The sequence below is a fragment of the Salminus brasiliensis genome, chromosome 24 (genome assembly GCF_030463535.1).
Source record: "Salminus brasiliensis chromosome 24, fSalBra1.hap2, whole genome shotgun sequence".
Lineage (NCBI taxonomy): Eukaryota > Metazoa > Chordata > Actinopteri > Characiformes > Bryconidae > Salminus > Salminus brasiliensis.
Genome location: NC_132901.1, coordinates 24527165 through 24554796, shown reverse-complemented (window position 1 = coordinate 24554796; position 27632 = coordinate 24527165). Strand labels below are relative to the sequence as shown.

At 41.6% G+C, this 27632-nt stretch overlaps 1 protein-coding gene across 2 annotated transcripts; it reads left to right on the top strand.

Moving 5' to 3' along the window:
• The first annotated feature begins 1072 nt into the window (after window positions 1-1072).
• Window positions 1073-27632, top strand: LOC140547078 (FERM domain-containing protein 6). 2 transcript variants are annotated; one of them, XM_072670601.1, is made up of 14 exons: window positions 1073-1155; window positions 7826-8054; window positions 10144-10234; window positions 12883-12962; window positions 13164-13240; window positions 14942-15137; window positions 16494-16649; window positions 18198-18263; window positions 19976-20044; window positions 21466-21640; window positions 22735-23022; window positions 24170-24307; window positions 25271-25335; window positions 25500-27632. In XM_072670601.1, exons 2-14 carry the CDS (start codon window positions 7977-7979, stop codon window positions 25755-25757), a joined length of 1737 nt encoding a protein of 578 aa, XP_072526702.1. In that variant the 5' UTR covers window positions 1073-1155; window positions 7826-7976; the 3' UTR covers window positions 25758-27632. The 2 variants fall into 2 exon arrangements, with proteins under 2 accessions (XP_072526702.1, XP_072526703.1); XM_072670602.1 differs by lacking the exon at window positions 1073-1155 and adding an exon at window positions 4234-4306.

Below are 27632 nucleotides of genomic sequence, written 5' to 3'. Positions count from 1 at the left end.
AAAATTATATATAAGTAAAAATATATAATTATACAGAATTTTAACTAATATAACATAAATATTAAATATTAAATAGAATCAATTAAAAATATAAATATTAAAAACCTCTCAAAGACATTTTTAATAATTTTCTTTTATTCCAATATATAAACTGAATTTTAGAGGCCGGCCTTCTGAAGTCCAACAGTCTACAGTCGATTTTTTCGCAAGAGAAAAATACTTAATATCATTAATTCTAAAGAATAATAATGTAACCTAAGTTACAAATTAAGTTGATATTTTAATTATTAAGTATACAAATAAGGGGGAAAAGCTCACTTAAGAAAAAATCCTTCCTTAGGACACTTTTTCAGCCTCAGGCCTAAACTGTCAGAGTTAATTGCCTACTTACAAGGCTAGTTACAAGGCTTCAGGACCCTCCTACCCACCTTTAGATATTTGTCATCACCTAACCCCCATCTAACCCCCATCTAACCCCCACCCAACCCCCCCAACCCCCCCAACCCTCACCACATATAGTGATTCACTAACACAGTAATGTGCTTTGCCTTAATACTGCTGGTAAATCAGTGCAGTCATCTAATACCTAATGAATAAAGAGGAATTCCCCGACTGATGAGACTCTACAAGAACACTAATTAAAGCCATGAGTCATTTACACAAAAATCAAACACTAAAAATAAACAAAACGCCTGTAAATTACATACAAACTATAATAATCACCGATTAATTTGTTAAAGGCGAGTTTCTGAATAGACGGACTCGTCCACCTTTTTGTTTACCCATTCATCCAGGCGAAGACTGTTGCCCCATATTTAGGGGGGGTTATTTTAATCTCCTTAATTTATCTGTGGTTTCTGTTTATGAGGATACCTACATCTTATCCAAGTAGATTTTTAATATTAATTATAAGACATAAACGCAACGACGGCTTTTGTATTTGAGCGCAAAGTCCTGAATACCGAGCGCTCGTAAACGCACCCCCCCTCTCCCCGTCGTTGGGGCGAGTTGGTACAGTCCAATCACACGGGGCTCAGCGCTGTGGCTGCAGGCGAGTTCCAAACAGGCTGGAGCCCAAAGCAGGACTGAAATGCGGCTGTTTCCAGATCTGTGAGTGGAGCTGCTCTTCTGGAGGGATTCTTCACTAACTGAGAGGTGAAATTATTCCATTAAAGCCGGAGGTTTCAGTAAAACGTGCACATGAAAGGCAGTAAGGGCTTGATTAGGTGTGGAGGCAGCTTGGGGCAGGTCTCGTGAAGATGAGTGTACCAGTGTTGACCATGGAGAGCATGGTCTTCCTCAGCACCCCTGACCTGTAATTCCTGTTTTTCCTAGTTTGCATGGGTGTGATGTGCACTGATGGGCAGAATGCAACACTAGCAGGACTTTTATTCTGTTTATTTCTGTATTTTTCTATATTTGCACTGAATTATTATTAATATATTTTATTACTCACTTTCTAAAAGTTATTAAGGCATTAAATAGGGATTTATTTATAATTGAATTTTATTACTCCTTATTTTTTCTGCTTTTACAGTCTTTTATACAGGTTGTTTGGCTGTATTTGAAGTAACAAGTGAAAAAAACTAATTCCATTCTAGGAAATGTAGAAATTTCAGCTTTTTATATGATATTTTTCTATATTTGCACTGAATTATTATTAATATATTTTATTACTCACTTTCTAAAAGTTATTAAGGCATTAAATAGGGATTTATTTATAATTGAATTTTATTACTCCTTATTTTTTCTGCTTTTACAGTCTTTTATACAGGTTGTTTGGCTGTATTTGAAGTAACAAGTGAAAAAAACTAATTCCATTCTAGGAAATGTAGAAATTTCAGCTTTTTATATGATATTTTTCTATATTTGCACTGAATTATTAATAATATATTTTATTACTCACTTTCTAAAAGTTATTAAGGTATTAAATAGGGATTTATTTATAATTGAATTTTATTACTCCTTATTTTTTCTGCTTTTACAGTCTTTTATACAGGTTGTTTGGCTGTATTTGAAGTAAAAAGTAAAAAAACTAATTCCATTCTAGGAAATGTAGAAATTTCAGCTTTTTATATGATATTTTTCTATATTTGCACTGAATTATTAATAATATATTTTATTACTCACTTTCTAAAAGTTATTAAGGTATTAAATAGGGATTTATTTATAATTGAATTTTATTACTCCTTATTTTTTCTGCTTTTACAGTCTTTTATACAGGTTGTTTGGCTGTATTTGAAGTAAAAAGTGAAAAAAACTAATTCCATTCTAGGAAATGTAGAAATTTCAGCTTTTTATATGATATTTTTCTATATTTGCACTGAATTATTAATAATATATTTTATTACTCACTTTCTAAAAGTTATTAAGGCATTAAATAGGGATTTATTTATCATTTTATTTTATTACTCCTTAATTGTTCTGCTTTTACAGTCTTTTATACAGGTTGTTTGGCTGTATTTGAAGTAAAAAGTAAAAACAAAAACTAATTCCATTCTAGAAAATGTAGAAATTTCAGCTTTTTATATGATATTTTTCTATATTTGCACTGAATTATTAATAATTTATTTTATTACTCACTTTTTTATTCATTTTTCTGCACATATAACTGTAAAATCCAACTGTCATGTCCTGGGAAATGGGTACATTATGTTCACCCTGTTCTAAAGTTATTAAATAGGGATTTATTCATAATTTAATTTTATTACTCCTTAATTTTTCTGCTTATACAGTCTTTTATACAGGTTGTTTGGCTGTATTTGAAGTAAAAAGTAAAAAAAAACTCATTCCATTGTAGAAAAGGTAGAAATATCAGCTTTTTATCTTATATTTTTCTATATTTTCATTGAATTATTAATCATTTATTTTATTACTTACTTTTTTACTATTTTTTCTGCACATATACTATATTGTTACAGTAAGTAAAGTAGCAAGTCTACCTTTGTATTCAATCATTTGATTTGTTTTAAATTATTACATTTATTTATTAATGATTTAAATGTTTTATTCTGCTTAAACAATTTAAAAGCATTTATTATACAAGTAGTGATTTATTTATATTTTAATGATGTATAAACCAAGTGTCATTCATTATAGCGTATTTAGAAATTCTAGCCCTTATTTTAAGTCTCAAAATGGAAAGGACAACCCAGTTGAATAATTAAATTTCATTTTGTTTCAATGTATTATCCACTTTTTATTATCCACTCAATGTATTAGTCACTTTTTGCTTATAATTGTATAAGCAAAAAGTACATTAGAAAATGTATAATTAAAAAATATTTGCATGTGCATGATTTAATATATATAATTCTTTAAAAAAAAAAAAAAAAAAAAAAAAAAAAAAATATATATATATATATATATATATATATATATATATATATATATATATATATATATATATATATATATATATATATATACATTTAAAAATCCTATATTAAAAATTCTATTTACTTTTTAGGCAGTTTAGCAGTTCTAGCTGTCCTGTTAGGTCCCAAAATGAGACATGTCCTGGAAAACGGGGCAGTATGACCCCCTCTATTCTAAACTTTTAATAGTTTTTAATTATATTCATAATCAATATTGTTTACCACAGACATAGTAACTCTGCATGTGTGCTGATTATTGTACATTGAGATGCAGAGATTTCTTACAAGCCACTTAAGCACCATCCCATGCCCTGAAGCTCTTCTCTCTGGGGCTGGAAACGTCTCCAGAGAGACGCTCCAGCAGTCGTGGGCTGCTGGAGCGGTGGGCTGCTGGAGCGGTGGGCTGCTGGAGCGGTGGGCTGCTGGAGCGAGTGCAGTGCTGGTTGCTGGTTTAGCCAGTGTGTGTTGAATGTGCAGAAGGGACGAGGCTCTAACTGTTCAGGACGGTTGACCTAGAAGTGGGACGGTCTCCAGGTGATGTTTGGGGCACTCTGGATTGAGGCTGTCTTTGTGTGGAAAGTCCCAAGAAATGAATAGTCAGGTGAAGGTGCATGGTCTTTAGGTGACGGTTGAGCTAGCAGGGCTAATAGTAGTGCAGTGAGGTTAATGTCAAGTGCAGGAACTGAGTCAGGGCTCTGTGGGAGGACCCTAAATGAGCAGACATGAGAGTCCCAGCCTCTGACATGCCGAAACACGCTGCCCTAAAGCTTGCGTTTGTTGGCTGAGGCGTGAGCGTTGATTGATAGACCTGTGGGAAGGTTGGGACATTGGATTACTGTGGAAGTCGTTGGTACTAGAAAAACTGGCTGCTTTTGTCTCTGACCCTTCTACTGAACTGTTCCTGAACAGTTAATGGAGTTCAGCCAAAGGTAGGTAAAAAGGCAACTATAAGAGCGTCCACTCTTCTGTCCAGGCACAGACATTGGACGAGAGAGCCTGGCTCGCGGTCTCCGTGCTGGTTCATCACTGAGGTGTTTGATGGACAGTTGCTGGTGGAATATCAAGGAGGGAGCCGAGTTCAGTGAGCTCTTCAGAACCACCCATTCTTACCCTAATGTGCGGAAAGGCAGACTCTGTTCGATCTTATACACATGGGACTGAATGAGACGCCTGAATTCAATGTCCAAATACTTTTGTCCCTGTTTTTGTAGGTCTCCTCTGATGTGTTTGTAATTTGACACTGGAGAAGGCTTATCGCCAGCAAAGTTGTTCTTTTCGGGAGTCATGTTCTGACAGGAGCTTTCTGCTTGGTTTGGAGCCAAACATTCCTTTAGGTGGGATTGCTTTCAGGTTTTAGACGTGAATCTTTACTGTAACAGATTCAACGGCTTCAAATCTGATCATTTGGTGGTTCTGGGTTTAGAACAGAGCTGCAGAACAGTTCAGAGTTACTATAGCAGCCCTGCAGTCCTTTCCTGGACTGGAAATTCTGGTAGTAAAGGTATATGTATATGTATATGTATGTGTATGTGTATATATAATATATATAGCTAATTTTCCTCTCTTTTTAAATATATTTTGATGCAGAAACTCTGCTGATGTTGAATGAGCTTCAGCAATCCAACCTGCTTTGTGAATATACAGCCAATCAAAACAGAGTTAATTTGCATGCATTTGTCCATGTACCTCACCTGTTCCAAATTCCTAAGTTCAAAAATGGTCATATCAAAGAATGAATCACATATATATGATATGTCATATCATATACCACATTTTCCTTCTTCATATAATAAGGGTTACCACATACTGCTCACTCCCCAGCCTGTACAGTCTGTAAAATAATGAAACCACACTGCAAAAAATATAAATAAAATAAATAATAAGTGTCTAATAAATAATTACCAGTCTCAGTTGTCTAGAATAAAGAAAGGTAGGAAAGTTCTTATGGATTAACTACAATCCCGCAGGAAGACCAGCAGAATGAACACTGTCTCTGAGGTGGGCTTTTCCTGAACTTGAAGCCTAGGTCTGACGGTCGCAGTTCACCTCTGCCCTTAAACAAAAACCAGTGAATCCGTGTGCTCTGAAGGGTCAGGGAGAACTGAAAGGTGGGCCAGATCAATAATCTGGAATTAGAAATGGACCAGTACCTGTTTTGTCCAACAGCATATGGTACGCACTTCTTAGCCAGTCTGTGTTTTGCTCCCCCTCCCAACAAGCCTCCAGACTCTGAGCGGCCCTCAGTGGGGATCAGATAGACGTGCTTCTTTCATTAATATGATTAATTGATTTGGAGAGATAAGCCTCCGTTAATCAGCCTGGGATTGTACCAAGCAGGGCTTTGCGCCGGCGCTGGACGATGTGGCTGAGTAAGCAGACCTCATGTCTCAGACCTTGCCCTCTTTCATCTCTCTCCACTGCTCTGCTTCTGCCTCTGCTTCTTTTCACGGGACGTCCTCTCTGAGGGGCGGCTGATGTGGGTTTTTCGGACTGATTCTGAAATCGATTTGTCTGATATCTGCTGATTCTGGTCTTAGAATACTTTAATAAGGCTGGACTGTAAACGGGTCCCGTATTTGTAGGTAAACGGCCCTGTACTGACCGGCCCTGTACTGACCGGCCCTGCACTGCTGTAATAGCAGCTAAGCTAAAAAAGCAGCCCAGTTTGGATTCACTGACACACACACATATAGCTTGTCTAGCCCATGTAGAGAAGAAGTACTGCCAATAGAATAGGACTCTCTGGAGCAGATCAACATCATGAACCTATTGGCACCAGGCTGCCTAAAGCCAGGCGTGGGCTAGAGGGGTGTAAAGCCCCCCAGTAGCATTGAGCTGTGGAGCAGTGGAAGAACTGTGTTCTCTGGAATGATGGATGGTGGTGCTCCATCCAATACTTTTGGGATGAGCAATTGAGGAGTAAGGGATGAGGTGAAGTGGTGATCATCCAATAAATATCCTTACTGCACTCTGAACGCTCTTGTCGCTGAATGCAATCGAATCCTCACAGCAGTGCTCTTCCAGAATCTAGTAGAAACCTTCTTCCCTGGACTGTAGAGACAGTTACTCCAACAAAAGCAGGATACAATCATTTTAAACACCCTTGATTTCAGAAAAGAAACTATGGATGCGCAAGTGTCCCAATACTTTTGTCCACATAGTGTACGCCCACCTATTCAGCCTACCACAGTTTAGCTCTGTGTTCTGAGTGTTTCTGGTCAAATTTGATGTAGGTAGGAAGGTGTGGCTGTCCTGGACCTCCCTACTCCTCACTGGCTAGCAGGCTAACGTAGCCAGGCTTGACTGACAGCAGGGATTGCTACTGGCTAGCTGATCTACGCCCATTGCTCGGTATGCACTGCGCATCTGCACGCATGCTCGCCACAAATCGGGCCGGACACCCAGCTCTCCCAGGTCCTGGCAAGACCCCTGCTGCAGACTAAGACTTTGCTGATTCGCAGTTCAGGTGAAGCTGCAGCAGCAGAACTGGTCAAGAAAGCGCTTTGCCAAATAATGTGAGGAATGCAGTCTACCCCCTTTTTCTGAAGTGGGCTTATCTGATCTGGCTGAGATGCGCGTGTGTGTGTGTGTATGTGGCCAGTGACTGCCTGACCAGTGACAACCAGGTTAGTGATTGAGCTATTCCGAGTCCAAGTTTTTTTTTTTTTTGTTTTTTTTTTAAACCATAAATAATGATGAAATGAAATAAAAAAGTTAAAAGGCACCTTTCATGGAAAACCAAATTTCCCTTTTTTATTATAATTTTATTATTTATTTATTTTTCCACCTACTGTTCACTCCCAGAATTCACAAACCCTTTCATAGTTTTTGTGATGTCACAAAAAACAACATATTTACATATATCCACCTTTTCAACCCCCAGCACTTCGAACCTAGCCAATCAGAACAGAGCTCACAATCTGTTTAATTCAGTTAAATAAATAAATTGCTAAAAAAATGTTTTTCACATTTTAACAAAATGCCATAAGAGGATCTGTGGAAATACATAAAAAAAATAAAAAAACAAACAAACTAAATTTTCAAGGAACCATGTCATGGAAACCCAAAATTAATTAATTCATTTTATAATAATAATAATTATATATATAATTATTAAAAAGTAGAATGTAAACACTACATTTCTGCACACTGCTCACTCCCCTACCTCTCCAGTCCGTATATGGAAACCAAACTGAAAAGGGGCGGTTCTGGACTTTTGGGCTTCATCTGCTAGACTCCGGTCTTCGTTTGAGGAATGACGTAACTGCAGCAGCAGTTTATATAATAATTAAGTCTGAATAGATGATTTTGCAACATAATCAGGCCTGATCGCATGCTTCCCCTGACCGTGCCGCTTTGACCAATCGGTTCCAACACTCAAGTTCCAGCATTGCTGAAGTTTCGACATCTCTAATGCTGATTTTTGTTCTTGGTTCTTTGTGTTTTAGCTGTGAAAGATGATGAGGCTCACCTGTGGACGACACGGCCTGAACAGGGACGGGGTGTGAAGACAGGGCTGGTCTGGAGTGTGTGTGTGTGTCTGTGTGTCTGTGTGTGTGTGATTTTTCTGTGTGAGAGCAAGAGCAAGCTGGTGAAACGATGTCCGTCTTGGCCAAGCAAGAACGAGTGGTGTGTGTCCTGCTCCCAACCAAGGAGACGCTGGACATCGCTGTGGGGGTAAGGCGGCAGCTCCTCCTCAGTCTTTCTGATGCAGTATGTCTGTAATTCATCGGTTTTGCTTCTATTGGCTGAATCAGAACAGGCACGTATCCTAGCCTACACTTGTCATGATTTTGGGTGGATTATGGGGTTCATGACCAAAATGAGGTGTCTGATATTGGCGAATCAGAGCCCAGAAAGGTCTGTATTGGTGCAGGGCTGATTTGTCTTTAAAGCTAAGCTTCAAGCCTGAATGGGAATCTGGCTCCCGGTCACTTGTATAGGCTGTGGTTCTTAGTGTAATGTATATTAGGGCCGTGTATCTGCAAGAACCTGGCAATACATATTTATTTATTTATTTATTTATTTATTTAATTAATTAAAAGATTCGCCAATAGATTCACCAACCGATGATCAGAATCTGCTAAATTTTACAGCTCAGACGACCATGACCAGAGCCTGGCAGATCCCTCTCAAATATTTGTTTCAGTGTCGGTCAAATTTACGCCCATGCACCGAACAGTGGTTCACTTCACTTCACTTCGCATACACATGCGTACACAACAGGTCACGAATGCAAACTGAAGATCACAGATAGCAATACCCACATGGCCAAAGTAAGCCGTGGAGGAACAACTCCCAAAACATTTGGGACGACAGATCTGTCAATCCGTCAATAAGACTCTGCTGAAGAAGCTAGCAAGGAGGCTAGACATAGCAAAAGCTAGCTAGCAAAAGACCAAAGCCATAAATATTGACATTCATAGCGCTGGATGGTCAGCCGGTTTCAGTAGTCGAGGAGGTTTTCGAGACGTTGTCAAGAGACACAGTGAAAAATAGGCCACACTTCTCAAACGTCGCTTTACCAGACTTGAATCTAGTGTTATGACAATGTGCAGCCTAGCACAAGTCCCGGGACCCGTCCCAATCCGATACGCTGTATTTCTTTTTCATGAACTTCATGTTGGCTTGTTGACAGAAAGGTTGGTCTGATACACTACTGCGCTTTATTTTGGGAATTTTACGATAATAAAAGTTTATCTTTATTTATCTTTTATGCGAGAACTGCAGTATTTCCAAAATCGGAATCAGTAGGTTAGACCGAAAATCAGAAATCTGGAATTTGGCTGGAATTTATTTATTTATTTTTTAAATCACGTTTTAGGAATAGAATAAATCTGCATAAAATCTGAGTACAAAATGTTTTTTATCCAATCACAACAGTGGGATCTGAAAACGGGGCACAGCACTGCCCTCTAGTGGTCAGGGTTTAAACACAACACACAATGAACCCCTGTCTGCCGCCGATCTGTTCATTAATAATCAGTGCTGTGTTTCTGAGAATTGATACAGTATTGCAGAACAGAAAATCACGATACTTGGATATATTGATGTTTTCTAACACCCCTAATGTCTAATGCTGGGTTAGGAATCACACAGTTGTCCATTTATTTAGTACACCCTTAAAAGTGAAGCCGTTTCAACCGGTCTTTGAGAGCTGCCATAGAAAAGCTACTTATGGATCCATGAAGATCGTTTACATCAAGGGCTCTTTAGATCTTTCAAAAGTCCATAATCTCAATCATAAACAGGATTCTGTCTATCTATTTATTTATTTATTTATTTGACCCAAGTACTCTCCCCCATCACATGACACTAGGAGGGTCAGAACTGACCCATGCCTTTCCTGACAAATGTGCTTGAAGGTAAGAGCCGGGTTCCAAGGTACATATCTACCCACCTGGAGAGGGAGAGAGAGCGCCTTAGTCCACTGGACCACTCAGAGCCCACAGACGTCATTCTTTATAGAACCAAAAGAGGTTCTTCTATGACTTTGCTCAGGGAGAACCCTATGTAGCACCATTTTCTATATAATGAACTAACTGGAGAATGACCCTAAATGGGATGGGATGTGTTGTAAAGTCTGACCGCACTGCATTGAGCTATAGTCTAGAACACTATACTGTATATTACATCATTTCTGTAGTGAGGAGCAATTTCACACACAGATTAAAGGTCTGTGGTTGTGAAACTGTGTGATTGTCTTCTTGGACATCGTCACCTTGTTCAACAAATCTCCCCCCTCCATATCTTCTGTTGTCTCCAGCTGAAAGCCACTGGACAGGAGGTCTTTACTCGGGTCTCTGAACTTCTTGGTGTGAAAGAGCTGCACTACTTTGGCCTGACCGTAGTCAAGGGTAAGTGACCTGAATCTGACCTGACCTGAGCTTCTAGCCAGATGTTTAGAGACCAGTTTCCCCAGACAAGGATTACCAGAAACTCTCCAATAGCAAAATTCCAATTAAAGGACCCCATGGGTCCCGAAAAGCTCATAACTATCGCTCATTATTAATAAATCGTCTGTTTTAAAAAAAAAAAATACTGTGCCTTTAAGACTTGCATATGTAAATAGGCTCTGCTTTGATTGGCTGTACAGTCCAGGCTGTAACACTGCTGTAGGTTAAATGAGTGGATGTACACCAATCGGCCATATTATTGTGCCACCAAAACAGCTCTGACCCATTGAGGCATGGACTCTACAAGACCTCTGAACACATTAGTAGCAGATCCTTGTAAGTCCTTTAGGTTGTGAGGTGAGGCCTCCATAAGCAACAATGAAGCTGGGTGCCCATGACCCTGTCACTGGTTCACCGGTTGCCCCCCCCCCCAAGACCTGCCTGATGTTTTGGGGATGTTCTGACCCAGTCGTCTAGCCATCAGAGTTCTTGGGTTCTTGTTAAAGTGGCTCAGATTCTTACGCTCAGCTTCCAAGCTTCGGGGTAGTTAATGGCTCGTCTCTTGTATCCCAGTAATAAAAAGGGAAACATGAGTTTTTTAAGATATAGGTTCTTTAATGAGTTAACTGGGGTAGGTTAATAATCATCAGCTGGAAAACTGGATCTGTGAGATTTAAGATGTTTGGTCTTGCAAACATCTTCATCAGACGTTCATCTAGCCTTGTTTACGTAACTCGCCCAAATTACTGGGTTAGCAGCCAAAAAGAGGGATCTGTGCAAAGGTCTGGGGGCAGGACTTGAATTTCAGACCTCTTCCCGAAAAGTTTAAACATGGTGTTTAATCTAGAGACGTGTTCTGATTCCGGACATTCTGATTGGCTGTCTCTCGGCCCCGCCGGCCCACTTTCCGCTATACAAACGGTGTCTGGCCTCGTCTTTCGTTCCTCGCTCTTTCTCACCTCCCTGTTCTGTTTACCGCTCTTTATCCCTCTTCCAGCTTTCTCCTCCTCCCTCAAATACCTTGATAATCTGGAGTTGCTCACCTCTTGCACAAGACCTCCTTTGTTTTTGTGGCTTGGGGGCCAGTGAAAGCCGGAATTCCAGCTATATTAACTTCATTAACTCTGGCATGTGTTCACGAATTCCACCAGAGAGAGAGGGAGAGAAAAAGAGGGAGAGAGGGAGAGGGTGAAAGAGAGGGAGATGGACCTTTCGGTGCACTCAAAACAAATGGTGTGGGGGGGGTCACAGCCTTCCCTTGATTGTTGACCTGAGAAGGGAGAAGAGAGGGAGGGAATGAGCGAGCGAGGGAGGGAGAGAGAGAGAGAGAGAGAGAGAGAGAGTGAATGAGTGAAAGGAAAGGTAATATTGAAGATATGCAGAGGGAAGCTGCAGAGAAATGATGAATGGGGGTGATGATGGAGAGTAGGAGGAGGGAGGTTGGTGGTGAAGGGTTTGAGTATAAATGGAGGAGGTTGGTATGGTGGCAGGACTGATGTGTCAGACGTAACAAATGGAGAAGTAGCAGATGCTTTTATCCAGAGTAACTTCGCTGTTCACTCAAGAATAACCTCAGCTAATTTGAATAGACTAGAAATTCAAAGATCCCCTAATCTTAGACTCAAGTCTAAACACAAAACACTAAACACAAGTCAATATGGAGACCATAGTACTCTTCTCTTCGCCTGAGTACTCTCAGAAGAGGAGGGTCTTCAGTCTGGGTTTGAAGACAGCGAGCGTTTGACTCTGCTGTTCGGACACCCAGAGGAAGTTGGTTCGACCACTTTGGTGCAGGACAGAATAAAGCTGGACGCTCGTCTTCCATAAATCTTATGGTCGAAGGAAGCCGTACTTGAATGCGCTACATAATAATGCATCATTTTAAAGGCAACCAGCTACCATATTATTATTTTTATTTTTTTGTAACCCTCTTAAACTTTAAGGTAAAAACATTTAAGTGTTTATTCAATTGAATTGAATTTAATTCAATTTAATTTTATTTATATAACTCTTTTTTTCTTTTTTTTTTTACAACACATTTAGTCACAAAGCAGCTTAACAGAGATCCGGGTCCGAGCCTCTGTTTTGAGCAGGCTAGTGGCTTCCACTTCCATCAGCATCAGGAGACAGCAGGGGGCAGCTCAGGGCATAGGGCAGAGAAAAGAAACGAGAGAATGAAGATGTGTTTAGGAGTTTGAATAGACTGACTTAGGGAAGTAGATTAGAGAGACTGCAGTACTGATCAGGAACCTGCAAACAGAGAGCAGTACAGTCTCAATACAAACGTGTTAGTGTTCATACTAAGCTCCATCAGCAAGGAGAACAGCACGGGGCTTTATGTCCTTGTTTCTCAAGCCAGCTTGGGGCTAATTTAGGAGCTTCCCCTTTCTATTTGAGAGCTCCTCCTCACTGTTGTTTGGAGAACAGGTCTGGAAGTATTGTTGTCTACTGGTGATGCTATGCAGGATCTCTCAAGACCTTTGTGTCTTCTCCCTAATTGAGGGCATTGTTGAGCACGTTTCATGCTTGAGTAGATGTTGCTTTTGTTTGCTGTGTGAAAGAAAATTCATTTCCTCTCTATATGTATGTTTTGGGGGTGGATCATGCAGACAATGAGCACATATTCCTGGATATGGATGACCGGCTGGCCAAGTACTTCCCCAAGGAATGGAAGCAGGACTCGGGAAAGGTGTGTGATCTCTTGTATGTAGAGTTAACACCAGCCACGGTATATTTATGGTAATTATGTCAGATACTGCAGCTCGGGTCTCTATTTCAGTCTCTCCATTATGGTCAGTAGGGCAGTCTGAGTATTCAAACAAGATAATAACATGCACTAGTGAGGGGGCTGCCACGGTAACCCATTTAACTCTGTTGTGGCTCTCTGCAGGGGACTCAAAGGAGGTGGATTCCCCCGTTGCTCTGTCTCAAAGTGCAGTACTACGTAGAGAATGGAAGGCTTATATGGTGAGTAACCAGAGATATCACAACAACTTTTCCCCTGTTACTGATATTGATGCGCTATATGTCCAAATATTTGTGGACACCCTTTTTATAAAAAAATAAAAAAAAACATTCAGCTATGTTGAGTCTTAATCTGCCTGACACAGATGTGCAGAAAGCTATGTACAGACAACTCAGATTGTCTAGTTCCTGTAGAGAAGAAGAACTGCCAATAGAATAGGACTATCTAAAGCAGATAAACATGAACTTATTGGCACCATGCTGCCTAATGCCAGACGTGGGCTTTAGAGAAAGGGGTATAAAGCCCCCCAGCAGCATTGAGCTGTGGAGCAGTGGAAGAACAGTGTTCTCTGGGATGATGGATGGTGGTACTCCATCCAATACTTTTGGGATGAGTTGGGGAGTTTGGGACGAGGAGATTCAGCATCCTGATGTCCAAAACGCTGTTGTTGCTGAATGCAATCAGATCCTCACAGCAGTGCTGAAAAATCTAGAAGAAAGCCAGACACTCCCATAAAAGCAGGATAAACTATTTTTAATACCCTGATTTCAGAAGGAACATTAAACATATAGGTGTCCCAAAACTTTTGTCCATTTAGTGTACCTTGAGTATCTTGCAATACAATTCAGTTGGACCTTTATGATTATAATGAGTGACAGGCTTGATTAGCTTTCCTCTTAGGTGTAGGGTTTAGGGTTAAGGTGTAGGGTTAAGGTGTAGGGTTAAGGGTTAGGATGTATGGTTGGGGTTGAGGGTTAGAGTTTAGGTGTAGGGTTGTGTAGGGTTAGGTTTAAGGTGTATAGTTAGGGTTAAGGTTTAGGGTTTAGGTGTAGGGTTAAGGTTTAGGTATAGGGTTAAGGTTTAGGTATAGGGTTAAGGTTTAGGTGTAGGGTTTAGGTTTAGGTATAGGGTTTAGGTTTAGGTGTAGGGTTTAGGTGTAGGGTTTAGGTGTAGGTGTAGAGTTTAGGTGTAGGTGTAGAGTTTAGGTGTAGGTGTAGGGTTTAGGTGTAGGTGTAGGTGTAGGGTTTAGGTGTAGGTGTAGGGTTAAGGTTTAGGTGTAGGGTTAAGGTTTAGGTGTAGGGTTTAGGTATAGGGTTAAGGTTTAGGTATAGGGTTAAGGTTTAGGTGTAGGGTTTAGGTTTGGGGTTAGGATTACATTCAATACAGTCATTTACATTCTATTTAGAGCTCAATTGTATTTAATACAGATGCAGTTGAAGGTTAGTTGAATGTCAGGTGAGCATCTACAAGACCTCAATAATGAAACATACAAGTGTTACCAGACCCTGTTAAAAATAAAGAAATCAATCAATAATAATAATAATAATAAATCTGAGCAACACCAAATATCCAAATGTTTGCACAGGCTACTAATGATGATTTGATGTTTTATAATATTGATTCTATAATATTATATTATGAACTTTTAAAATATTGAATATACATGCAGGTTTCATCACAAAAAGACTCAAACAGTCGCTGTAGTTTAAGAGTCCAGATGTCCTAAGAGACGCTCTGACGTCCTTGTGCCTCTGCTGTAGGTTCAGCTGGACGTCTCTACTAGGCAAACCCATCACTAGGCAACGGCAGGCTGATTTTAAAAGGCAAATGTCTGCATACAGTGACGGACGAGAAGAATCAGTGTAATCACGTTTAATGATCCTCTCTCTCTCTCTCTCTCTCTCTCTCTCTCCACATTTTAGTGAACGCAAAGCCAGGAGGCTGTACTATACAGATCTGAGAGAGCGAGTCCTGCGGTCAGAGTGCCGGCAGCAGGAGGAGGTCTATTTCCAGCTGGCAGGCTATGCCCTGCAGGCCGATCTAGGAGACCACCCTTCAGAAGATGACAGCCAGCGGGCTGCTCCGTACTTCAAGCCCAAGGACTACTTTCCTCCCTGGGTACGTCAGTGTGTTGGGTCTGTACTGTGACAAGGAGGAGGGGTTAAGAATGGGGGAGGGGGATATTTAAATGATCATTGCAAAAAGGAGGAAATGATTATTAATAATTATTCATTTTAATAATATTATACCTCCCAACCCTACCAACATCACATTCCACAACGTTCTAGCTAATGATGCTCGTAATGCTGTAGTATGCTAAGCAGCATTTTGGGCATGTAAACTAATTAGATCTGGCTGTTGTAAACATGCATGTCCGCTTGAGACACTCAGGCTGTTGTCTTTCCTCCTTTAAATGTGGCAACAGTTGCCATGACGCCTGTCAAAACAATGGGTGTAAGAATTTGAATGTAACCAAGATGCTGCAGCAGGAGTGGGGGCCCTGCCTTTAAGCAGCCTCTTAGCCTCTCGTTCAGTCCAGAGGGGACAAAGACGGGGGGATGCACTAAAACGTCCTCTTTATATCGGTGCTGTCCAATGAAAACCATGGATCTCCACTTTTAGTTTTCTCCATCGTTTAAACGCTGTAGCTGCCTCTGTACACTGCCTCACTAATTCTGGATGAATGGATCAATAGAAATGCTCCAAATAGATCAGAATAAACTCTTATTTTACTTTACGACCACCTTCTCCTGTAAAGTCACCATTTTTAATATGTGTTTTATCGGACAGCCCTTTCATCAAAACCTGCCCTTTAAATTGTCGCCTCTTTCTTCAGGCCACCTAGTGACTGTTTCCCCCGTCAGAATAATAGGAATCGCCTGGTTGGATTTTATTTATTTATTTTTACAGTTTATTTATTTGCTTTTACTGATGTAATGCACATGCATGTTCATGCAGTACATTGCATTTTGGTGTTTTGTCTTTCTGTATAAAAAAGGCTTTAGGTCTTGTTGGATGCGCTATGTTTTTTGTTTTGTTTTTTTTTGCTTGTTTTTTCCCTATTAAGCGCCAATGTGATCTCATTCAGAGTGCAGTTTGGATCAGTAAAAGCTTATGTTTTGGAAGTAAAACCTGTCAGCTTGGATGTGGACGTTTACTGCTCAGTGTTGCCGTCCAGCAGCGGGCGCTATTGGCACGCAAGCCCTGTGTATCTGCTTTATTTATCGCATCTGTCATACTTACATAAAATCTGACAGAAATAGTTTTTACACAAGTTTCTAACTTTTTTTCTATCTCTTGAAATAAAACTGGCTGTTTTCTTTGCATATGTTAATGAGCTCTGTTTTGATTGGCTGTCCTCTGATTGGGCTTGTGAGTTCAGTTTTCCATACTATCGTCCCTTTAAAAACAAGCGGAAACGAGATGTGGATGGGGGATGGGGTGTATTAACACAAACTTTATATACTCCTGCAGATCGTGGCTAAGCGCGGTGTGGACTACCTGCTGTGCCATGGGCCGAAAGTGCACAGGGAGCTGTGGGGAATGCCCTCCCGGGACGCCATCCTGCTCTTCATCAAGGAGTCCTGCCGCTTGGAGGACGTGCCCGTCACCTTCTACAGACTCCACAAGGTCAGAGGTCTCACGATCTCAGGAGTCATGCTGGGAGTTTAGGACATGCTGGGCTGTGGAATGTGGGAGGAAGTTTGTGGGGAGCGTTTTTCATCAAAGTGGGGGGTTTAAGAGGTCATGTCATGAAAGGGGGGGTTATCAGTGGCTGGCCTGTTTAAGGGCTCAGGTGTGTCAAGCTTGAAGCTTGGCAGCTTTGCAGTTTAGTTTTTAATAGCTTGTGTGCCGATTTACAGAGCGAGACTGATGGGTTGTTAAGTGTTACTGCAGGTGCATGTACGTGCGTATACACACACACACACACACACACACACACACACACACACACACACTGCAAGAAGCCCCTGAATAGCTTTAACTGCTGCTGAACACCAAAGAAGCTTCTGCTTTGCTCTATAAGGATGGATGACTGCATTATCAGGCTCCACTGACTGTAACGGGGAGAATGGCGTCATTCCTGCTCCAGGCCAGAAAGCTGCTACTGTGGTGTATGTGTGTGAATAGATTGACATAATTTTATATATATATATATATATATATATATATATATATATATATATATATATATATATATATATATATAAATTATGTCAATCAAATCATTGTATTCAATTAAAATGTGTGTGATAGAGAGATAGGGATGAGGGAGGGGTAAGAAAATAACTAGTTATGAGATTTAATCCATATTTCAGCATAAATAAAGTGTAATCTAAGTGTTTATATCACTAAATAAAAGCACTAATACCTCACTAGTCTCTGTAAAGAGCGCGACCTACAGGAGTATGTTGGCGTCAAACTTAGCAAGATGACAAGTTTGCATTAATGAAAGGTTGACGTATTAAAGTAAAAAAAATAATAATTAATTGTGTGCCTTAATATTTATTTATTTATTATTAATTAATAAAATTCCTACTCGCATGTTTTGTTAATGTTTTTTTTTTTTTTTTTTTTTTTTTTTTTAACTTTTTTCTTTTTTAATTAAATTTGTTTGTCAAAATTTTCCCCTTTTACTCCCATTTTGGTCCTGCCAGTTAACTCACCTATCCATGGCTCCCACTAGCACTAGCAGCTACGGATAATTTTGAAGAAAAGGGGGAAAAATCGATAAACAAAATGATATTATAGAAATAAGTTGGATGATCTGTAATATTAAAATGTGTCAGATATGCAAAAAAAGAAGAAGAAGCCAAGACATTCAGCCCCATAAAACCCCAGTAACGAATATCTCAAGTGACCTGGTTTAAGACCCTGGTCAATCAGAACAGTCACAGAAACACTCCTCTGGAAGTGTGATTGGTCAGGATGCTCGCAGCACACCATCCGAAACCCTGCGCTTGGTGCTCCAGGCCTCACTCGCATGCTCTTACATCCTGCTGCCGTATGGGCTATGAGACGCTGGGGTGTAAGAAAAGCCCTGCTGTGATTCCGTTGTCTCCTCGAACCTCCACTCTTGAGCTGCTGAGTGAAAGTCTGCAGTGATAAGCAGAGGTGTGCGAGTCCATGCTTGTCTCCTGTATCTTAATGCCATCCATCATTTTGTCGTTCCTGCAGGACAAGCGAGAGGAGAGAGGGTCAGCCCTCCTGGGACTCACCCTGCGAGGAATGCAGGTTTATCAGGTGTGTATGTGTGGAGTGGGGGTGGGGGTGATGTGGTTGTATGTGGACAAGGCACTAGGGAGTGTGTATTCTTTGCGTGTATGAAGAGGAGTGGGGTGTTTATGATGAAGAATGGAGTGTGTCGGCATTTGCGTCATCCCGTGAGTCAGACCAGGCCTGCGTTCAGTGTGCCAGTGTCCACCAGTCTAATACGTTTCCCAGCAGACACGGATGGAATGCGCAGGTTCTCCTTGAAGAGGCCGAAAACAGGATTTGGGATGCATGCCTTTCCCCTGATCCCTATAAACTCCCTGTTGAAAGAGCTTGGGTCTGGATTACACCACAAGCCCGGTGTCTAACAGATTAAAGCCCCAGTGCCCTGGGGGGTATTCTCCCTGATCCCAAACCCTTCCCAACTCCTTTACTGCTCTTTTTATTTACTTAGGCTTCCTCTTATTGGCTGTTTTTAGTGTTGTCCTATATATTATATTATATTTATAATGACTAATGGATAAACAGAAATGCTCCATAATGACTTTTATTTAAATATTTATAATTTTATTTTAATTATTATTTTTAGATATTTGTCCTATAAAATGACTTTCTTGGAGGTACGAGCACTTGTATTATTAATATAGAGGAAATAGGAGTAAGCTGGCATAGTGGAAAGCAAAGGGAATTTGCTATTGTTATTACCTATAACAATAAACTAATATATAACATATAACAATATAACTAATTTATATAGACAAAAGTATTGGGACACCTGCTTATTCCTTGTTTCTTCTGAAATCAAAGGTATTAAAGAGCTGATCCTGCTTTTGTTGGAGTAACTGTCTCTACTGCCCAGGAAAGAAGGATTTCTACTAGATTTTGGAGGAACATTGCTGTGGATTTGATAGTATTCAGTGACAAAGGCAGTATTTCTCTACAGAGACTAGACAAGATGTGTGTGGTGGAGCTTGAAGTAGCTAAATGCATTCATTAGAAGGGGTGACCGCAAACATTTGGACATATAGTGTATGTCAAAAAACAAAAAAAATCAAAAAACATTCTGCTTAATTCTTATCTAGAACACTGTGTGTCGTTTTCGTGTCTCTTGTCTTTTACTGGTTTCTGAGTTAATACATGTTTTATTGTTGATTTTTAAATTAGATTTTCTGTCAATTTTTTATTTTTATTTTAGGTTATTCTGATTTGAAGCTCTTTGGCTGGCGTTGTTTAGTAATTTATGTTTTACCAGTTGTCATACCAGTTGACATTATGATTTTATTTTATTTTATTTTATTTTATTTTATTTTATTTTTAATTTCATTTTATTTTATTTTATTTTATTTTATTTTATTTATTTTTTATAATTTAACTTGACTTAATTTTTAGCTGTCATGCAAAACTTTACAGGAGACGGGGGTCAATGTAAGAAATATTTTAAGAAAAAAACTTTGGAGCGTTTCTATTGGTCCATTCATCCCAATGTAAAAAAACAACTGCCAGATTCACATTATGTCAAAAAAGTGACAACAAATGTTAATGCACATTTCTGTCCATTACAGTGATTCTCTGTGTGTATAATAATAATAATAATAATAATAACACACTGTATGGTATGATGGTGTGTTTCTGCTACTTTCCACCCTTCATTAGTTCGGAGTTATTTGTCAGTCATGTGTCGTGTGACTGAACCCGGGCTGCTGTAAGCTAACACTACTGTATGTTTGTTTTCTGTCACGTAGGAGATGAACAATGTGCGTGAGCTGCTCTACGACTTCCCCTGGTCCAACGTGGGACGACTCACCTTTCTGGTACTTTCACATTTGTCCCTTATCAGAGCTGTGGGATCTGTTAACAGGCTGTCGTTTACCCTCTCCTCATCCTTTCTTCAGCGTTTACTAATGTGAGAGGGATTTGCTGAATGTGTATCAACATTGTTCTTCCTGCTGTCAGTTTCATCCAGGGTTCTGCTAAATAGTCACGTCTCACTCATTCCTGCAGTCACTGAGAGTCCTTAGAGCTCTATCTTACACCCTGCTCGAGGCACATCGTGATGCCCGTTGCTATCTTACACCTCGCCAACCGTCTACTACTGCCTCATTTAAACAGCAGCGCTGCTTGTGAATATATCTATACCGATGGGCGCGGTGGTCTCGAAATGAGTTCATGGGTGTTCATGGGTGTTCAGGTCAGTTTCTGGTGTATTGCTGCTATATTAGCAACGGAAAACACAGGAGGAGTGTCCACTGACTGAAAACAGCCTAGACAGACGTTCATCAACAGTCAGACGAGATCAGGGGGCTGTGGTGGCTCAGCGGTTAGAGCGACGGGATATTGATAACAGGGTTGTGGGTTCGATTCCCGGGCTCGGCAAGCCGCCACTGTTGGGCCCATGAGCAAGGCCCTTTACCCTCTCTCTGCTCCCCGGGCGCTGGAGTTGGCTACCCATCGCTCTGGGTGTGTGTGTGTACTCACTGCCCCTAACACATGTGTGTGTGTGAGTGTGTGTTCACTACCAGATGGGTTAAATGTGGAGGACACATTTCGCTGTACAGTGACAAATATGTGCACCTTTACCTTTACGTTCGTTGCTGTCTTGGCAGTGAATTGTCAACACAGGCGCGTGCAGCCTGACGCTCGTACACCTACCCCCCTGCTTTACACCACTGAAATAGCAATCCGCCAAAGTCAGACAGATCGCACCTGGCTCCCATGCTTAATTAAGAGACTTTTGCAGGTTTTGAGCCGCACAAGACATACTTTTTTTTTTTTCCAGTCGTTACAATAGCAAAGCTCGCCTAAAGATCGCTAATATAGGGCTCTTAGTGTCTGCTCTGTCAGAGAAACTGAGAACTTTTAGGCTTTCTGATTTGTTTTATATACACAAGAAATCAATCAATCAATCAATCAAATAAATCAATAACAATAATGAGTTGTTTCAGCAGAATACCTCACAAGATCCTATTGTGGCATTATATTGGGAATAATTCCCGAAGGTGGGGGGTGGGCGATATGACGATATCTTATCAAAATCATGATCAGTTTAGTTATCGTGATACAAGCGAGTGTATCGTGGATATCGTCTGTGCTTATAGAACACTGACCAACTGCACAGTACATTACATACGTATACATTGTGTATATAGCTATGGGCAATAAAGCAAAATGGCATTGCATTGCATTGTTGTCATGCAGATTTCCCCCATAATCCTCTGTTGGTGTGTTATTTCAGGGGAAGAAGTTCGAGATCCAGCCGGATGGTTTGCCGTCGGCGAGGAAGCTGGTTTACTACACCGGCTCAGCTTTCCGCTCTCGCCATCTTCTGCTCCACCTGAGCAGCAGCCATCGCCTCTACCTCAGCCTGCAACCCGCACTCAAACACCTGCGCCAGCTGGAGGAAGCTGAGGGTGCGTAAATATATATGTGTGTGTGTGTGTGTGTGTGTGTGTGTGTGTGTGTGTGTGTGTGTGTGTTGTGGTTGATTGCTGCTGCCTGATCTTCAGGTGAAATGATATGGGAGTCATTAGTTTAATGGCTTTATCATTATTATAAAGCCGGCTCTTGCATCATGAAGTTAACGGCAGTGGAGAAGAGGAGCTGAGTGACTGACTGCTCGACCGGAAAAGCCAGCACGGCTAACGGTGGAAGGATAGGAGTAAGGATCAGGTTTCAGTGTCAGTGCTAAGCTGTAAATGTTGACCGTGCCGTGTATTTACCACAGCATTTTCTTAAAAACTTCTGCTCATGCATTTGGGGTTCCCGGGGTGCCTGATGACCCACAGACTGTGACAGTGTTTGGTGAGCTTCAAGGGTCAGAAACCTGGGGATCCGACACAGCGTGCAGATTTGGTTTGGTTTCTTATGTCAAAAGCAGGCTCAATTGAAATTGTAGCCCCTCCCACTACCTGGTGCGGAGGACTTCGACACAGCAACCTGCATTCAGACATGTGTAAAGTTGTAGGGACTCAGACACAGTGGTGGCTCAGCGCTCAGAGCTCCGGGCTATTGATGACAGGGTTGTGGGTTCGATACCCGGGCTCGGCAAACTGCCACTGTTGGGTCCTTGAGCAAGACCCTTCACCCTCTCTGCTCCCCGGGCGCTGGAGTTGCCTGCCCACCACTCTGGGTGCATATGTGCTCACTGACCCTAGCTCACTTAAGTATTGCAAGTAATTACTGTAAAGTACTGAAAGTAAAAGTACAGTACTGTGTTCCGTAGTTCTTACAGAAAGCAGTCAAAAGTTTGGGCATCAGTGTTTCTATTAGTTCAGATGCTCAGACTTAAGGCCTGTCTCAGTTCCTCTGGCTGTAGTAGAAGGACAGGACTGTAGAAGACAGAGTTCATGAACACGAGTCTGCAGTTCACTCTCTAAACAAACTTGTGTCCAAAATTAGACAATTCCGTGATATTCCAGGTCACTGGAATCAGATTTTCCCAATATTTGATGGCTGGATGTCACAGACTTGTCCTCCTCATGCCTCGCCTCCTTTCCTTTTTCAGAGAAGAAGCGATACAGGGAGTCCTACATCAGTGACGACATGGATCCGGACACACTTTGCAGTGAGGGCAGTCCTCACCTCTCCAGACACTCCACCACCAGCTCCGGCATCGAGGCTGACGCCCGGCAAGGCAGCGTATCTGTGGAGATGGTGTCCGTGGAAGAGGAGGAGGCCCTGAGACGGACGGAGAAGTCCTTCAGCTCAGCGGCCAGTCATGGATCATCCCACACTTCTGGCATCGACACTGGCAGCAAGGCCCGCAATGAAGAGGAGGAGTGGCAAGACGAAGGTGAGGAGGAAGTACAGGAGTCGCTCAGTCTCTGGCATACAGTTAAAAGCCAGACCTGATCCTCTGGAGTCTATATATATATATATATTCTTGATTTTCGACTCTGTCCGTAATGAGACCCCACGTGACCTAGAGCATGGTGTGAAGAGATACTCTGACCCTAAACCTGAACAACCAAAGTCTGATTTTAGAAATTCTTCATATCTCCTCTAAAAACATGCCTTTACTCATGTGGACGAATTGTTTGGGGCTTAAAACTCAGTTTCTGAGTGGTCAGTTTCACACAAACCCACCAATTATAGATGAAAGACAGATGACGGATACACAAATCCACCAGTTAGACAGGGCGACAGGCAGAGACGAGTGTCTGGACCCGTCTTCACAGCCTTGTAAGTTCTAATGGGAGTCACGTAATCTGGCAATGGAAGGGGTGGAGTCTACAGATTCAGGACATGCTTAAGTCGCAGTATTTCTGCGCTGTATTATCTCAAAGATATTAATCAGAGCATCAATATTAATAGGAGCTGGACCTTTACGGTGGTTCATAGCCTTCTTCAGGGGTTCTTCATTATGATAGAAAACCTTATATGGTTCTATGTAGAACCTTCTTTTGAGTAGAAGGGGGCTAGTCCGAAAGGTGTGAAAGCTGAATTCGAACCCTGATCTGTGCTTGTTACATTGCATTCCTCTGCACCTCCCTAATTTCTCCACAAATTCACACCAACTACCTAGACCCCCCCCCCAACCTGTTAATCTCCTGACCCTGCAGCTGTGGCCTTTTGAGAGCAGTGACTGATCTGAAATAGTACAAACAGTGTGAGATGTTGCTCCTCAGGTATTGCGTACATTCATCAGGATTCCTCACATAGCTCTCATAGGTGGAATAGTTGCATGTTGATGTAGTGTACCATTCCTCAGCATGCCTCGGAGGCAGAATACCGTTGAATTTGCTTTCACTAGCTAATAAATAAAGCTAAAGCACTTACTGTCATTCGGCTTATAACAGTTAGCATGTCTGAGGGACTTTTGAGAAGCTAGTGAGGACATTTATTTGGAATTTGTGTGGAATAAAGGATGTCTCCGGTTATCAGACTGAGTGATTTTCATGCCATTAAGCACAAAAAATAACGCCCTATGAATGCTCTAGCTCTAGCGTTTCAGCAGCATGTGACCGGACCTGGAGAAATTTCAGTGGACGATCCTGAGGAGATACTGCGGCTGGCGGAGCTACTCCAGGGTGTGTCCATGGATTTCTCTTCGCTCAGCTCAGAAATAAACTCAAGAGGTGAGAATTCCCGGCTAATGGTTTAAAAGCCCATTGTCTTAAAGGCCTTATTGTCAAAGGGCCTCCTGAGGAGTTTCACAAGGCAGTCCCCCTGAGGTCCACGGTACTATCATTTCCTCACCTGAACCCCTCTCTGTCACTTAGGAATAAAGAAACAGACTTTTTTTTTCACAGCACCTCTAAAACTAATGTATATAATTGGGTACTGTTCTTATAGACTGCCCTGCCTTATTCAGAAAGCTCCCCAAACCTCAGTGTGAATGGGTTGAGTGAAACTGCTGGGGTGTGAATAGTCCAGTATCTGTTGGAAAAGCTAGACTTAAGACTGGGCTTAAGTGGTCTGGCTAAATGGAGAAGTCCTGCTTTGTTAAATGCCGCCTGAGGTGTAGCAGTGAAGAGGTGTTCTGACTTTCCAGGATGCTAAGCTTATATACAGCTCTGAGGAATGTGCCAGTGTGCCCCCTTGTGGTGTATAAATAATGTGTAGAAATGATGCTCTATTGTCTTTCAGCATTGCATTTAAGCCTTGCTTTGTTTTGAACCTTGATTTGATGGTCAACCAACACCACACCAGCATCAGACCACCATGAACCAACATATTCTGTGTTTTGAACCTTGGTATGCTGGTCAACCAACACCACACCAGCACCAGACCACCATAAATCAGCATATTCTGTGTTTTGAACCTTGGTATGCTGGTCAACCAACACCACACCAGCACCAGACCACCAGAAACCAGCATGTGCTGTGTCCTGAACCTTGGTATGCTGGTCAGCCATCACCTCACCAGCACCAGACCACCATAAACCAGCATATTCTGTGTTTTAAACCTTGGATTGCTGGTCAACCAGTTCCACACTAGCATATGATGCGTCCTGAACACTGGTATGCTGGTATGGACTGTGTATGGATGTTGGAGTACATGGTAAGGTTAAACTGAGCATATGCTTTATTGTCTTTCAGCCATACACTTAAACTTTGCCCAGACGACTGATGGTCAGGCGAAACCCTGCGACTCCATAGAACAGGTTGGTCACCTCCACGTGCTTTTCCTTCGTCCATCATTTCCTCAGGCGACGCTGCAGTCTACCTGACCCGCCAGGACTGGCGTCTGGTATATTTTGTGCAGTACATCCATGCTCATAATGCTTTCAGCTAGAATAACATCATGTCGTTCTTCTCCACTCTGTAGGTTCTCAAATGGAAGGCAAGTGGCTCAACTGACCGACACAGTCAGAGTTTGGACGATGTTCGTCTCCATCCTCGTCCTCTTATACTGTCCACCCTGCCGAACACCTCGCGCAGCTACACCTTCGGACTCCCAGATGCTCCAGGATCTACCAAGATCAGCGCTTACCCAGAAAAACCCTCTTTCTACGGCCGGCGCTCCACAAACTGCCTCGCCCTGGATTTGCTGGAGGACGAGCAGCTTTTGGAGCTTGTTCTGTGACAATCGGAGAGAGCCTCCAGCAGCCAGAGATGCAGAATACAGAGGGCATTATCCAGAGACTACTGTACACTCTTAAAAATGTTGCCAAAAAAAAAAAAGCTTTCTTTGGAGTGAGTGACTCTTAGAAGAACCGTTATTGGTTCCTTAAAGAACCTTTCAGTGGAGAAAGGTTAGAGAACCTCTGCGTAATGTAAAGGTCCTAGACTTACCCAGCTTAAAAAAAAAAAAAAACAGCATGTACCATCATGTGTTGTGTTTTGAACTGTGGTATGCTGGTCCACAATCAGCCCACCACATTGGTATGTTGGTCAACCAGCATCACAACATTATGAGACCAGCATAAACCAGCATGTGCTGTGCTTTGAACATTGGCATGCTTGTCATACCATATTTTGAACACTGGTACGTGTAAGTCAACCAGCATCAGACCAGCATAGGCTGTGTTCTGAACATTGGTATGCTGGCCAACCATCACCACACCAGCCCACCATTAACCAGCATGTGCTTTTCTTTGAACCTTAGTATGCTGGTCAACCAGCACCACACCAGTTTCAGACCACCATAATCCAGCATCTGCTGTCTTTTGAACCTTAGTATGCTGGTTAACCAGCGTCAGACCAGCAGCACACCAGCATTAGACCACCATAATCCAGCATCTGCTGTGTTCTGAACACTGATATACTGGTCAAGTATCACCACACCAGCATCAGACCACCACAAACCAGCATCTGCTGTGTTCTGAACACTGGTATACTGGTCAAGCATCACCACACCAGCATCAGACCACCACAAACCAGCATCTGCTGTGTTCTGAACACTGGTATACTGGTCAAGCATCACCACACCAGCATCAGACCACCACAATCCAGCATCTGCTGCCTTTTGAACTTTGGTATGCTGGTCAACCAACACCACACCAGCATCAGACCACCACAAACCAGCATCTGCTGTGCTTTGAACCTCTGTATGCTGGCCAAACCATCACCACACCAGCAGCAGACCACTATAAACCAGCATATCCTTTCTTTTGAACCTTGGTTTGCTGGTCAACCAGCATCAGACCACTATAAACCAGCATATGCTGAATTTTGAACATTGCTATGCTGGTCAGCCAACACCACAGATGTTTATAACCCAGCTTACACCAGCAACACTGTTTTACAGGTGCAAATTGCTGTGGTAAAGACTGGCTGCCAGAAACTTGTGCATTTTCATTTGAGGACAATCAGTCGAGTGGCAGATCTTCAAATGCGTGATGGTTCGGAGTTTACACACAACAGCATGATGGACAATCTTCTAAGTAAACTGGTTCACGTCAGTGTTGGGTCCAGATGTTTACGTCTTTAAGATATTCAGCAAAGCATGATGTTTTAATGGTTTACTGCAACAGCTGTTGTACAGTAAGCTCTCAGACATCCTGTGCAAAATATTTGTGTGTGTGTGTGTGTGTGTGTGTGTGTGTGTGTGTGTGTGTGTGTTAAGCTCAGATCCAGCACAAAGGATCAGAAGTGTAAATAGGTAGATCAACTGTCCTGCCCTTGGATCTGTGGGTCTGAAGAAGAGCTTGTGCTGAACTTGCTTTCAGTCTTGACCTCCTCTTATTCCCAATGGCTGTTATTTTTTATGCAAATCACATCTTAAAGGGTCCATATCATGAACTCTGAGAAAAATGGGTTCTATACAATACTGAAAATGGGTTCTATGACTTAGAACAAGGTTCTTTAAAGTGTGAGTAAACACTATTTTGGGTAGAATTTGGGTAAACATTGATTTGCCCATAATTTACACTTTTGCAGTTCAAAACCTGGCTAGTGTGCCCCTAGTGGTTAATAAATAAATTAAATAATATGTCCAAATGTTTGTGGACACCCCTTC

Bases quoted from the DNA above. Each gene is read 5' to 3' on its own strand.
- LOC140547078 (XM_072670601.1), top strand. From the start codon at position 7,977: ATGTCCGTCTTGGCCAAGCAAGAACGAGTGGTGTGTGTCCTGCTCCCA. The intron at 16,650-18,197 runs GTCAGAGGTCTC...TCGTTCCTGCAG, and splicing joins CCTTCTACAGACTCCACAAG to GACAAGCGAGAGGAGAGAGG. The intron at 24,308-25,270 runs GTGAGAATTCCC...ATTGTCTTTCAG, and splicing joins CTCAGAAATAAACTCAAGAG to CCATACACTTAAACTTTGCC.